Source organism: Staurois parvus, unplaced genomic scaffold (assembly GCF_062004578.1).
Source record: "Staurois parvus isolate SC_StPar_1 unplaced genomic scaffold, SC_StPar_1.0 ptg000287l, whole genome shotgun sequence".
In the NCBI taxonomy this organism is placed as follows: Eukaryota; Metazoa; Chordata; class Amphibia; order Anura; family Ranidae; genus Staurois; species Staurois parvus.
In genome coordinates this window covers 4,496,740-4,511,838 of record NW_028318083.1, presented here as the reverse complement: position 1 = coordinate 4,511,838, position 15,099 = coordinate 4,496,740, and the positions used below count along the sequence as shown (strand labels likewise).

Genomic DNA, 15,099 nt, shown 5'->3' with positions numbered 1-15,099 from the left:
GGGCACACTTCCTTGTTTTGCTGCCCCAGCACAGTGGTGGTTGGATGAGGAGCCCCGAGCTGATTATCTTCTGCATTGTGTTTTCTTGCTCATTGTAGATTAAAACCCAGGACAAGATGTAGAGTCAGGCCCCTAAGAAGTGTGCAGTTTGTGCGGCAACATTGGGTTCAGCTTGGGAAAAACCTTTATGCCGCAATTGTGTGGATAGCCAATTAAAGGATGAGTCATTTACAGCCTGTCATAAAGTTCTCACCTTCATTAAGGATGAAAAGACAGCTACATTTCAATCGTTTAGATCCCTGTTGGAAAAAATGCAGTCACCGCTGGGGCCATGCACCCAGTCGGCAGGTACAGAGGTATCAGATACATTAAGAGGGGAAGAGGATCCAAGGTCCCTAGCTTCCTCACGGGCGTGTTCAGGCTCAGAAGAGGACGACAGTGAAGTTTGCTCTTCCAGAGGTTCCAGGTGCAAATTGGCCTTTGATGATGTAGATGACCTCCTTAAGGCGATCTACGAAACCTTAGAAATCGAGGACGACGTATGCCTGTCTAAACATGACCTAATGTATCAGGGTCTACATGATAAAAAAAAAAAACTAGGGTCTTTCCCATCCATAGTGCCCTGGTTGATACCATTAAGCAAAATTGGGAAAACCCTGAAAGGAAACCCTTTTTTCATGTAATCTTAATAGGAGATTTCCTTTTGAGGATGGCAGATCCCAGCCATGGCCATTACCTTACCCTTTACTGGCGATAATCTTTTCGGTCCAGGTCTCGAAGAGGCGCTGCAGCGCATGGCCGATAAAAAGAGCGTTTCCAGAGAGTAAGAAGAGATCTTACTCCAAGAGGGTAGAAGACACAGGCCCAGCAGGTTAAGGATGTTCAGCCCAAGAAACAGACAAGGCACAACAACAGGGGAAAAGGGGGGGGATCTTATTCAATCCTCCTCAGATCCCCGCCAAGTCTCAACGACTTGAGCGTCCCAGTGGGAGGAAGACTGGGAACATTTCTCCCTCAGTGGGCTTCAATCTCCTCGAACCCGTACATCCTGGACTTGATAGAGAAAGGGTACAGGTTGGAGTTTGACTCCAGTCCCCCCGCCAGGTATCTGGTAACCTACCTTCCCATGGATCAGGAAAAGGCACAGGCCCTGTGTGGCCTAATTGGAGACCTGATAGATCAGCAGGTCCTTACTCGAGTTCCCTGGAGCGAGCAGGGGAGGAAATGTTATTACCATGTTTTTGTAGTGAAAAAGCCCCTCAAGAACGTTTCGCCTTATCCTAAACCTGTGCCCCCTCAATCAGTCTCCAAGGTACAAACACTTCAGGATGGAACCAATTTTCTCTGTAAGGAACATCCTTTACCCAGGTTGTTTCATGGATAAGCTGGATCTGAGGGATGCGTATCTTCATTTTCCCATTCATCATGCGTGTCAGACATACCTAAGAATAACGGTAAGGATGGGTTCAGAGATCCACCACTGGCAGTGTGGGGCTCTACCTTTCGGTATGGCCTCAGCACCAAGAATTTTTACAAAAAGGTACTTGCGGAGGCCTTAGATCCCCTGAGAATGAGGTCTATTACGATCGTTCCCTATCTGAACGATCTCATCTTAGTGGCCAGGTCTCACCAACAGCTGACGGAAGATCTGCAGGTTGCGCATGACTTCCTTCTGAGTCTGGGGTGGCTCGTAAACAGAGACAAAATCATGCTCAACCCCCTCCCAGAGAGTTACCTATCTGGGGTACGAGATTCCCTTAGTAGAGAGAAAGATCTTCCTCCTTCCACGAGAAAAGTTTCTCAGGATAGGTCAGATGCTGGCAAAATTGCAGAGCAATCTATCAACAATAAGGGATATTATGAGGGCAATGAGTCTCATGACTTCACGTTTTCCAGGTGTCCCCTGGGTGAGATTCCACCAGCGGCCACTGCAGGCCTTTCTTCTGAGGGTTTGGAACGGGGACAGATCTAGTTTGGATCTGGCAGTCCATCTCCCGCCCAGGATCAAGAGGTCTCTTTGGTGGTGGCGGAAAGAAGTCAATCTAGCCAAGGGTCTGGAGAGGAACTCTTCTTGTCCAGCTATCATTACGACTGATGCCAGCAGCTTTGGTTGGGGAGCCCATCTAGACAACAAAGCAACCCAGGGGTCATGGTCTGTGGAGGAGGCTCAGAGATCTTCAAATCAGAGAGAGCTTCTAGTAGTCCAACGAGCGTTGGATGCCTTCCAGGCAGAATTTTTGGACCATCACCTGCAGATCCGTTCAGACAATATGGCTATGGTGGCATACATCAACAAGCAGGGGAGTACGTGAAGCCCTCTTCTTCAAGTAATCGCAGACAGGATTCTATCCTGGGCCAAGCAAAACTTGCTTTTGATATCTGCCATTCATCTGAAAGGGGTGCAAAATTCCCTAGCGGACTTCCTAAGTCGGCATCCAGTCAAACATGACGAATACCATGAAGTATTCATGACCATCATTCTCAGGTAGGGCATGCCGGAGGCCGATCTCTGCTTCCCAGGAAACCAGGAAAGTCAGCCGGCTCTTCTCCCTAAATCCGTGAGATCAGGCTTTGGGTGTAGATGCGAGCGCGTGGGAGTTCAATCTCTGTTATGCGTTCCCTCCAGTGAGGCTGATCCCAGCAGTCCTGCAGAAATTTGTTAGAAAAAAACAAACCTTATGCTGGTAGCACCATTCTGGCTGAAGAGGCCATGGTTTTCTTTGCTGTGGAGCCTGGCCTCAGTTCCCCCGCTACCCCTTCCAGAAAGGAAAGATCTGATCTCTCCGGGTCCTGTGCTACACACTCAAGTCAGCCTTCAGGTTGGCAGCGTGGCTTCTGAAGAACTCCTCCTGAAAGCTCAGGGGTTTTCTGACAGAGTAATAAGGACTTTAGTGAACGGCCGCAAACCAGTTAAAGTTATTTCGCTAAGGTCTGGAAAAAAAACTCCTGGCTGCTAGGTAAGGTGCGGGACCCTCTGAATATCCCAGGGGTGTTAGATTTGTTTCAGGATGGGGCAGATCAGCGCCTTTCGGTTAGCACTTTAAAGGTGCACGCCTCGGCCCTTTAAAGTTTTTCTTCAGAGCTCCCTCCAGCAAGATCCCTTTAGAACAAATTTTTTCAGGGTCCTTTCCAAGTCCAGGCTGGCAGCGGTCAGGTCTTGTCCAGTCTGGGATCTATCTTTGGTTCTAAAAGCTTTGGTCCTTTGTCCCTCTGGAGAAATCTTCAATCAAGTTTTAACTCTAAAAACGTTTTTTTTTTTTTTTATAGCAAATCATGTCGGCCCGTAGGGTGAGGAAACTGCAGGCACTTTCCAGGGAGCCTTTTGGCAGTTTGAGGATAAAATTGTGCTCAAAACAGATCCTGGATTTCTTCCCAAGGTTTCCTCCTCCTTTCATAGGTCCCAAGATATAATTTTACTGACCCTCTATTCTGCTCCCGCTAGCAGGGAGGAGAAAAGATTATGTTTATTGGACATTAGAAGGAGCCTTTTCGTCTATCTTAGTAGATCCAGAGAATTCAGGAATTCGGATTCTCTTTTTGCAGGAGCACGTAAGGGTTCTAAGGCTTCCAAATCCACCATAGCTAGATGAATTAGGATGGCTATCACGAAATCATATAGTTTACTGGAAATTCTACCCCGTTTGTTAAGGCGCATTCAACCAGATCCTTGTCGATGTCCTGGGCAGAGAGAGCTGGTGCCTCGCCAGAACAGATCTGTAAGGCGGCCACCCGGTCCAGCTTTTCTACCTTCGTGAAGCATTATCGCCTAGATCTCCTTTCTAGAAAGGATCAGGCATTTGGGCGCAAAGCCTCCAGGCACTAGCCCCACCCTAGTGGGTAGGTTCTTGATTATAGTCTCAAGGAGGCTGTCCTGGAAGAAGTTTGGAGAAAACCAGAGTTAGACTTACCAGTAACTTCTTTTCTACGAGTTTTCCAGGTCAGCCAGGATTTCCTCCCCTAAGGTTGTACTGTAATGTATGTTTATGCATAAATGGTTATGTCTTTTAGTGTCTTCCTGTCATTCTTGAGTAAAACTGAAGAGGGAGGCCTGGAGGTCCGCCTTTTACAGTACTGTGCTTTTGTGTTTCCTGTCCCGGAGGGAGGAGCTCTACGTCTCAAGGAGGCTGTCCTGGAAGACTCACAGAAAAGGAGTTACCGGTAAGTCTAACTCTGGTTTTCTGTGTTTTGTAATCTTTTTTACTTTCGTATTGTACATGAAAAATAATAATAAAAAAAAACCCAGAAATGTGATACTTTCACTATATCGATTTCCATCATTTAGTAGTGACACTAACAAGACAACCTGCTGCATGCAATTATCAGGATAACAACAAATGTAAAGGATGCATTTATATTCTGAGTGGATTTCATCTTACCTTGCATTCTTTTCCATACTTCTCTTTGGTCTGATAAAAAAAACAAAATCTTGCAATTATTATACAGGATTTATATAGCGCCAACAGTTTGCTCAGTGCTTTACAATATAACGGGATACAATACAGCAACAGTACAGTTCAATACAAGAGGGTGAGGAGGGCCCTGCTCCTTGGAGCTTACAATTGAAGAGATGAATAAAGTCAGATTGCTGCAACCACTAGAATAACGCAGCCTTTAGTTTACTACAGCAATGGATCTGTACCAGGAACTCTTCATTTCAGAGCTGTTCCCATTTCAAACTGAAGAATGATTACTTTACAGAGAACCCATACCTATCTAAAAGTACCAAATTACCTTTTCCAGTAAAATGATGTAACAAAATGTAGATTAGAGCATGTTGTATTCTTCTACTAATCTAAAACCTTTTTATCCACACTGGTATCAATAAATGTCCCCTTCTTGAACCTTAACACGATTGTAAAGGTTCATTTTTTTTTTTGTAAAACAACAAACATGTCTATACTTACCTGCTGTGTGCAGTGGTTTTGCACAGAGAAGCCTGGATCCTCCTCTTCTTGGGTCCCCCGCAGGCTCTCCTGGCCCCTCCCTCCTGTCGGGTGCCCCCACAGCAAGCAGCTTGCTATGGGGGCACCCGTTGCTCTGTGTGTCCATTCACACACGGACCTGTGGTTTGGCCCTACCCCTCTCATTGGCTGACTGCCTGCAGCGGGAGCCAATGGATTCCGCTTGCTGCCTCAGCCAATGAGGAGGCAGAGACCCAGGAAAACCAAGGCTGTTATTCACATTGCTGGATCGCGATGGGGCTCAGGTAAGTATTGAGGAGGCTGGGGGCACTGCTGCACAGAGAAGATTTTTTACCTTCATGCATACAATGCATGAAGGTAAAAAAACTTCAGCCTTTACAACCACTTTAAGGCATGTATGAAAGAAGAACCACTACATTTTTTCTCTGAAATAACTTGAAACTGACCAATGTACTAGACATTCATCATTGATTATTCCACATTTAGATAAGTTCACCTTTTGAAACTATTTATTCCCTTATTTAGGGTGTTAATACATTGCTATGCAACAGTGGCTGTAACAATTAAAAAAAAAAAAAAAAAAAAAATGGTGCTGCTGTGTGGGGCTCCACCCACACAGTTGCATCATTCATTCACAGCAATCTGTGAATAAATAAACTGCCACCATGACAGACAGACTTGTAGTTCTCATGAGACTATGAGGGCGATGATCACTATAATCATTAATTATGTTATCACAGATGACCTCATCATAAGCAACTGCATCAAAGATGACCTCATCATAAACATCATCATCATCATCGTCGTCACCATCAATAACGACATCGCCATTGGTAATGTCATTGATGGCATCATCACCATCCATGATGCCATCAATGACAATGGTGACATCTTTATCCATGGTGACATGATCAATGACAATCATTGATCACATCATCGAGGACATCATTAGCAATGACAATCTGTGATGACATCATCTATTACATAATCTGCAAAGATATAATCAATTACACCATTGTCATAATTGAGGAGGTCATTGGTGATGACATCAGTGGCAAAGACATCATCGATGAACTCATCAGTGATGACAACGATGGCCTCATCATCGTCTCCCATCAATAATCATCGGCATCTATTGATCAGCACCCTCACAGTCCACTAGCACTTCATGCAGAGCAGTAACCGACAGCCCATATGAAGGTACAGGCAGAGAGCTGTAGGAAATGTCTTCAGTAGCCTGACATTGCACCCACGATCCACTGACCATAGTTGCAATGCTTCGCAGGCTCTTGTGTAAAAAAAAAAAATAATAAAAGCACTTTTTTTTACCTGCAAAAACATATGCTTCTATTTTTTGTTTTAACAAAGGTGAACTTAGCCTTTAAAGTGGTTCTAAAGGCAAAATATTTTTTACTTTAATGCATTCCCTGCATTAAGGTAAGAAAATATCTACAGTTTGCTCATCTACCTAAATACTTACCTCATTGTGTCCTCATCTGATCCAGCACAGTGAGCGGCTGGATCTCTTATCTCCTCTCTTCCTATTCACACAGGTACTCAGGCAGCGGCAGAAGCCAATGGCTCCTAGTGCTGTCAATCAAAATCTGTGCGGAGGAAGTGGAGTGCAGGGCCAAGTCACATTGTCTGTGTCTATGGACCATAGCTCCATAGACACTCACAGCTCAGGAGCAAGCATGCATATGTGACACCATAGCAAATGGTTTGCTATCAGGGCACACAGAAAAGATGAGGAGCTCTGATTGCCAGCAAGGAACCCCAGAAGGAGGAGAATCAGGGCCACTCTACAATACCATTACACAGAGCAGGTGAGCAAACCATGTTTATTTATTTTAACGTTTGGTAACACTGTAATAAAATCAGATTTGCTTTTGATTTTTTGATATTTTAAAACAATGAAAATGACATGGACAAAAACAATGGGTCCCTTAACCGAATAGACCTTTAGAGACAATTGCTATAAACAAGCAATTTCTGTAGCTCTCGATGAGACTTCTGCACTTACCAACAAATAGTTGGACCGAATATTGAGCAAACTGCTCCAGCTGTCTTATATTTGAAGGGTGCGCTTCAGCAGTTTTCATAGATGTTTAGCAAGAAAATGCAGTGTTGTCTGAATGGCGCCCATGCTGAACAAGTGACCGCCTGTGTTCAGCAAGCAGCAGGGTAGCCGCTCAGCATGGGACCTGGAAGACCGGGGCAAACACTGTCTTAACGGTGTCAACTACAGTGCTTTCCAGCTTCCACAGGAATCAGCTAGGGATGGCACATACATACTCACATTGGTCCAAGCTAGATCAATGTAACTATGTAAAAATAGCTATATTTGGAATTAAGCTTTAATTTTCTGGAATATTTATTAAAAGTTGTATTGATTTCCTGAATGTCAATTAAGGAATGTTAATATAATCAATTGTTTAGTAATGACTTACCATTCTGATATATGGATTCTCTCCCAGGCATGTCTGACAAAGAATTGGGAAGTCCTAAGAAAACACCAATAAAAAATAAGATTAATTTATATAAAACCTAAAAATGAAATATGTAATATTGCAGCACACCATTCCTTAGAAGTAGTGGCAGCATTAGTTTTCTTATTTCATCCTTTGATTTGTTACTTTCACCTGGTGTTCCGGTCAGAAACACACTTCTCCTTGACTAACAACACTTAAAAAGTGTTACTAAACCCAGGACCCTGCATTCACTATATCTGGTCTCCCACAGAATACAGAACATGGAAATGGAATTATTATAGTAAATATAAACTGCTAAGTACCTTTTCTCATCAGCAGTATATAGCAGTCTTGTGACTTCTATCAGTGTCCAGCAGAGCACTGATTACAGCTTGTAGGGGGAGTTTTCATTCTCCTGTAGGAGGATGCAGGACCCCTGACCTCTGTTTAGACAGTGCTGATTAGCCCTGTGCTGATCACATGCACTCTCTCAAGAAACAAAAACTCTTTAGCAGTACACAGCAAAAGGAGCATGAGAAGCTAAGCCACTGTTCTATCAAGAGATTTAAGAGACACTGGAAGACGGAGAGAATCAGAGCAGAGAGGATCAAACATCCTTTTTACACAATGTGCAGGATTACCCTCTTAGGTTCCATAGTGAGTAAGTATGCTTTACTGCATATAAGACTGATTTTACTGTTGTGGGTTTAGTAACACTTTAATAAACATTAAATTAAAGTGGTAGTAAAAAGGTATACTTTTCACCTTAATGCACTCTCTGCAAAACCTTTTAATAGTAGCACAGCCTCCCCCGCCCCCCACACACACACATAAAATCACCCCTGAACCCGAACTAGATCCAGAGCTGTGCACAGCTGCAGCAGCTCTTCTCCCCTCTCCGGACTGCCGCAGGCTTGGCTGAGAGCAACAGGAGCCATTGGCTCCTGCTGTCAATCAAAACCTGTGACCAGAGAACGTGGGATGGGACCAAGCAGGGCTGTTTATCTGAATAGACACAAACAGCCCAGCTTGGGATCTAGTACGCACAAGTGCCCCTATAGGAAGCTGCTTCCTATAGAGGCACTTGGTAATGGTGACCCCCCCCCCCAACCATACATTTTCTGAAAGCATAGAACCAAGAGATGTTTATCAATTACAATGTTCACTAAAACAAAGTTAATCCTTACATGCACACATAAACACAACATAACTTACAAAATTCCTGCTAAATTCCTACTAAGGCCTTGTTCACATGGGGTGTACTAAAGTGTACGCCTATGGAGGGCAGTGTTTACCAGCACGGGGATACATTGGTATTTTGTGCATCCTTGAGCACGCAGTCCCATTCATGACAATTGGGGCACAGCAGCTGCAAGGACAGAGCCACTGCTCACCATCTGACATCCATGCGGGTGTTGGTGCATGGCCCCAAATGCAGTGTAAGTTCAGGGACATGCACCTACATGGAATTCTAATTTGGGAGCAGTGGCTGTGTCCAGGCAGCTACTGCATTCAACTGAAATGAATTGGACTGTGCAGGAATGAACGGAACACCTGTGCATTCCCGTGCAGCTCCTGTGTCTCAACTGACAATTGAATATGACTGCCTGCATACATGGGGATGCATGGAACACGTAGACATCGCTGTGCAGCTAAAGATCACCTTACTGTAGTATGCCCTGCAAGAACAAGGCCTTAGGCCTCATTTAGACTTGCAGTTGAGAATGGCAAAAATGCACAGCGGAACTGCGTTTTTGCCAACCGCCAACTGTGCCCCCTTTAGGCCTCAAAAGGCAGCAGACGGGGGTGTTTTGCGTCTGCGGCAAAGTTGACCCGACTTGTAATGATTGTCAGGTGGTAAGCCCGTTGCATGCTACACATTTAAGTTAAAGCAAGTTAAAGTTAAGTTTAAGGTAAAGAAGCGCAGCAAACGCCTCACAACCAAGTGAAATGCATATGGCTGCGGCACATTTATCAGCGAAAATGTGGTTTAAAACAGCAAAAAAATGATGCGATGCCTCCTCACTGCATGTCAGTAGCAACTGGAGCATGATCCGCACACAAATCAGGCTTCAGAGGCAAGGGAGATTTAGAGGCATGTCTAAATCTACCCTTAGTATGTTTTATTTTTAATATATTTTTTTTGGGGGTGTCTTTGGTGAGATATGAGGGGTTTTAAACAGACCTCTAAGGTCTCATTCTTGAGACAGAGAAAGGAACAGAAGACAGTCCCTTTGTCTGCAGCTGCACTGTAGAAGAATGTGAGAGGTTTCTGTATAGAGATTCCTGTACTTTCACAAACTGAAGCATAGTAAACACGGTTTACTATACTTAAGTGATAAATAAAGGCATGAGTAATTGGAACGGATCAATCACTGTGTTCATTCAGGAAAGGAATGGACCATAAGCTTATAGCAGGAAGAGGAATGCTAGGTCCATACGCCGTACGGACCTGGCAACCTGAAAACGGTGCTGTAGGTCCGAATGTCATACAGACTTGGTGGCGAAAGGGTTAAGTGACACTAAAGCAGGCCATACATGGAATGGATTTTTTTTACCATAGTAACATTGTACTACTTTGGGGAAGTGATCAGTATTTTTTTTTTTTTTTTTTTTTTTTTACACAATTTGCTTATAGCAAAGAATTACTTTGGGGTAATTTTACTACACCTACAAACACAAGCACTGAATGTACTGTTGGAGTTGGCACTTTAAAGCACAGATTGTCACCTTATGAACTTTTATCATATTTTATTGTCACTTTATGAACTTTTATCCTTTATTTTAACTTTATTCATTTTATCAGAATTACATATTATTGGGTCATATAAACGGACACTTCTATGATTGTTTAAGCGCTGCACTTAGATTTATGAATTTTTTAAGATTTTATCTGGTTACCTTTTGTGCATAGCTGCTTTTACCAAGAACGCTCACTGATTTATATCTCTTTTAAGTCAGCAGCTACAGTTTTTGTAGCTGCTGACTCTTTTTTCAGGCGGAACTCCGCTTTAAATGCTTTTATTTCATGTTTTTTCTCACGGTTACTGTGAAATTGTGCAAATGCATCAATGCAGTGCATGTTATCTCAGCTTGCATTCATTGAATGAGTTTACCAAAAATGTAAATATTGCAGAATATACAGCTTCATGCTACATGACTAAGCTCCATTTCATGCTGAATAAACTAAATCATTAATGTATCTTAAATAGATTTTTACTCCAAAAGCATTTTATTAAAATAAATTTGATAAAAAATAAATAAAAACCCGATTTAAATTGAAAAAAACAAAACAAAAAAAAAAACAGATTTTAATTTTTTTTAAATCAATTTTTATCCACCCTGACCAAACACCAAATGCTGCTAAACTGGTTTGAAAAAAAAATGCAGCTTAGGTGAGTTTTTAACGCTGATATTCTGTTAGGAGAAACAGCATTTACAAACCAGTGTGCATGAGGCCTAAAGCAGCCCATCACACTTTAAAATAACTTTTTTCCTGCTAGCAGCTTCCTAAATTGGGACTATTTCCTCCCTTGCTTTTTTTTTTCTCCTTCATTTTCCCCCACCCTCCCCCTCCCCCTCCCCTATTACCATACAGGCGCGCTGTGGGATTCTGCACATGCTGCAGGTTTGTGGGATCCAGTAGAGATCTACATTATTTCTGTGAAGTGTGTGGGAAGCGTTTCCCAGATATGTACACAGATGTCGCAGGTAACAAGGTTAAAGTCAATGTGTACACATGCGCCAGGAACCCCTCCCCACACATAAGTCCTGCAGATCTCTGCCAGGTCCCAAAGACTAGAGATTTTCAAAGATGGTGGTATGGGTTCCTCATTAAACAGTTCCTGCCTGGCCTATTGTCAAATGACAGCTGGGTGGGACATTCATAGTTCTGGGTGGATGTCATACAACGTCCTTCCCAAAACGGGCCATGCTGCGGCATGATCTGTGACCTGCTATGCCCACCAGACACAGTGGATGACAGATCAGTGTACAGCCGCTGCCTGTACCATGTGATCGCTGTGACCAATCACAACAGATCACATGAGAATCGTACACAATGGATGGCATTCATTCATGCCATCCATTGTGTTGATCTCTGTGATTGATCAGAGTTATCACATGGTGCAGACAGGGCCAATTACAGCCCATCTATGCCATGTGATTAGTTGTGGCCAATCACAGCTAACAATAGTAAATACTGAATAAATCGATTTCATTCAGTAAAAAGGATTGTTTATAACAGGAAAATTTACTGGTATAAGCAATCATAGTGTATTTAAAAAAAAAAAAAAAAAACTGAGGAAAAAACCCACAATTTTTTAAAATGTCAATAAATTGCAACTTGAAATAACTCACCATACCTTTATGCTTTTTGCAAAATACTATGGACTGCCTACTTTCCAAAAGGGGTTATTTGGGAGATTTTTGTACTATCCTGGTATTTTCGGGCCTCAGGAAATGGGATTTGCCATCAGTACATCAAGACTGATCAATTTTCAAATATATCCCATAGTTTTTGAACTTCATAACTTTCCTAAAGACTAAATAATATACACTGATTTGGGTTATTTTTACCAAAGAAATGTAGCAGAATACATTTTTTGCCTAAATGTATGATGGATTATTTATTTGATGTTATAACAAAGTTTTTGGAAAAAAAAAAAAAACGTTTTTCTTTGTTTGACTTTTTTTGTTTATTTGGTACAAAATGGAAAACCCCATGGTGATTAAATACCACCAAAATAAAGCTCTAGTCATATGAAATTTTTTTTATATGGGTACAGTGTCGCATGACCACGTAATTCTCATTTAACCAGTTCACACCCATCCAACAGCAGAATGACAGCTGAGCGGGACTCATCGATCCGGGGGGGGGGCGGGCGTCATATGACGTCCTTCCCGGATCTGGCCGCGCTGTGGCAAGATCTGTCACCGAGCCATTGCCAGTACCATGTGACCAATCACAGCAGGTCACATGACAATTGTAAACAATGAATGGCTTCCTTTTATGCTAATCATTGTATACAATTGTGTCACTAGCTGTGATTGGTCACAGTGATCACATGCACAGAATGGGCCAATCACAGCCCATCTGTGTCATGTGATTAGACGTGGTCAATCACAGCTAATCACAACAAAATAACCTGAAAGAATTGATTTCCTTCAAGTAAATGCTTGCTTATAGCAAAGAAATCCTTTGCTATAAGCAATCATAATGTGTAAAAAAAAAACTGATCACTTCCCCAAAGTAGTACAATGTTACTATGGTAACATTATACTACTCTGGTCATAGTGTAATAAGAAAAAACAAAAATCAACTATAAAAAAAAACACTTTTTTTTCCCGGTAATGTCACCAGTCAGTGTCCCTGATCACTAACACATCAGTTATATGATGAGGCTGCATATGCTGCACTGGTGACAGTATGAAAAAAAACAAAAAACAAATTGTGAAAACCTTTTTTTTTTAATTTCTTCATTTTCCAAAAAAAAAAATTACAACTTGAAAAAACTTGTCATGCCTCTTATTAAATACCTTGAACTGTCTACTTTGCAAAAAGGGGCCATTTTGGGGGATATCTGTACTGTTCTGACATTTTTGGGCCACAAGAAATTAGGTCGCCTGTCAGTACTTGAGAACTGATCCATTTTCAGATATAGCCCATAGTTTGTGGACACTATTAAAAAAAAAAAAAAAAAAAAAAAAAAAAAAAAAAAAAAAAAACTTTCCTACAAAACTAAATAAAAAACTGATTTGGGTTATTTACAAAGAAACGTAGCAGAATACATCTTGCCCTGAATTTATGAAGAACATTTATTTGCAAACTTTAATTTTATTATTACAGGCAGTCAATTTTACACAGCACTTTTCATATATATTGTACATTCACATCAGTCCCTAACCCTCAAGGGGCGTACAATCTAAGGTCCCTAACTTACAATCTTACATACTAGGGCCAATTAACTTACCAGCATGTCTTTGGAGTGTGGGAGGAAACCCACACATGCACAGGGAGAACATGCACACTCCAGGCAGGTGGTGTCGTGGTTGAGATTCCAACCAATTGCCCTAGTACTGCTAGGTGGAAGTGCTAACCCTTTTAGCCACTGCTGCCCAGAAAAAGAAAAATATGGGTTTTTTTTTCTTTTTTGGTCTTTTTTTGTTTATTTAGCAAAAAGTAAAAAAACCCAGTGGTGAATACATACCACCAAAAGAAATCTCTAGTTGAGTGAACAAAATGATCAAAAGTTAGCTTGGGTACAACGTTGCATGACCGTGCAATTGTCATTCAAAGTGTGAGAGCGCTGAAAGCTGAAAATTGCCAGGAAGGGGTGAAAGTTCCCAGTTTTGAAGTAAAGTGTGAGAGCGCTGAAAGCTGGCCGGTATTGAAATGGTTAAAGTGTGAGAGCGCTGAAAGCTGGCCGGTATTGAAGTGGTTAAAGTGTGAGCGCTGAAAGCTGGCCGGTATTGAAATGGTTAAAGTGTGAGAGCGCTGAAAGCTGGCCGGTATTGAAATGGTTAAAGTGTGAGCGCTGAAAGCTGGCCGGTATTGAAATGGTTAAAGTGTGAGCGCTGAAAGCTGGCCGGTATTGAAATGGTTAAAGTGTGAGAGCGCTGAAAGCTGGCCGGTATTGAAATGGTTAAAGTGTGAGAGCGCTGAAAGCTGGCCGGTATTGAAATGGTTAAAGTGTGAGAGCGCTGAAAGCTGGCCGGTATTGAAATGGTTAAAGTGTGAGCGCTGAAAGCTGGCCGGTATTGAAGTGGTTAAAGTGTGAGAGCGCTGAAAGCTGGCCGGTATTGAAGTGGTTAAAGTGTGAGAGCGCTGAAAGCTGGCCGGTATTGAAGTGGTTAAAGTGTGAGCGCTGAAAGCTGGCCGGTATTGAAGTGGTTAAACTAGTAAGGGGCTTGGGCAAAGTCACCACAGCATACATCAGGATACCTGAAATGTGGGGTCACAAGTTGAAGCAATCCATCCCTGTCATGGATCGAGGACTATCATACCCACATGACGCACACACAGGCGCTGAAGGTCCCTGTACACCTAGTACGTACGTAGGACAAACCTCCACCGCCCAGCACCACACATGTAATGAACACTACTCCTTCCACCCTACTGACCACGATGTGTACACAGACGAGCTGGGGCCTACAACTCAGACTTCACCAGCCCGGCGCATTGTGGCCACTTCCTCCTATCAGTAGTCCCCCGAAGTGCCTGACCGATCACCGTCAGTGCACACACATCCGTCTACTTACCGCGTCCTCCCAGTTCTGCCGGTTGTAAGTATTTGATCCAAGGGAAGTAGCCATCTTGCTTAGCAAATCCCCCTCGCTTACCGCTCTGCTTGTATTCTGCGCATGCGCCGAGTACTACTAGCTACGTACGACTGCTGTAAAGTTAGGACAACGACGCTCTAGTTTCCATTGAGTGTTTCATATAGCGCTCTCGTGCGGCACCAGATAGTATTTCTACACATCTGAATTGTGGTCACTGATACTCAGGGAAACTAGATTCAAGTTTCAAATGTGTATTATTATTATACAGTATTTATAAAGCACCAATAGTTCGCTCAGCGCTGTACATTACAATGGGTGACAGAACATGTGACAGAACAATAACAATATAATGCAAAACATGAGGGGATCGAGGGCCCTGCTCTTTCGAGCTTACAATCTTACAATCTAGGTATTGTTGTGCAAAG

General features: G+C 42.7%; 1 protein-coding gene across 2 annotated transcripts in view; it reads right to left on the bottom strand.

Moving 5' to 3' along the window:
- Positions 1 to 14,777, bottom strand: part of RBM22 (RNA binding motif protein 22) — a 36,064-nt gene extending 21,287 nt beyond the window's left edge. The window contains exons 1-3 of one of the 2 annotated variants that reach the window (XM_089682192.1): positions 14,654 to 14,777; positions 7,373 to 7,426; positions 4,377 to 4,406 (exon numbers count right to left, since the gene is read on the bottom strand). In XM_089682192.1, the coding sequence (XP_089538318.1) occupies positions 4,377 to 4,406; positions 7,373 to 7,426; positions 14,654 to 14,707 (138 nt within the window). In that variant the 5' untranslated portion in view covers positions 14,708 to 14,777. Of the gene's footprint in view, positions 1 to 4,376; positions 4,407 to 7,372; positions 7,427 to 14,653 lie in introns of those variants that run through there. The other variant, XM_089682193.1, reaches the window with a different exon arrangement.
- Between the last annotated feature and the right edge of the window lie 322 nt (positions 14,778 to 15,099).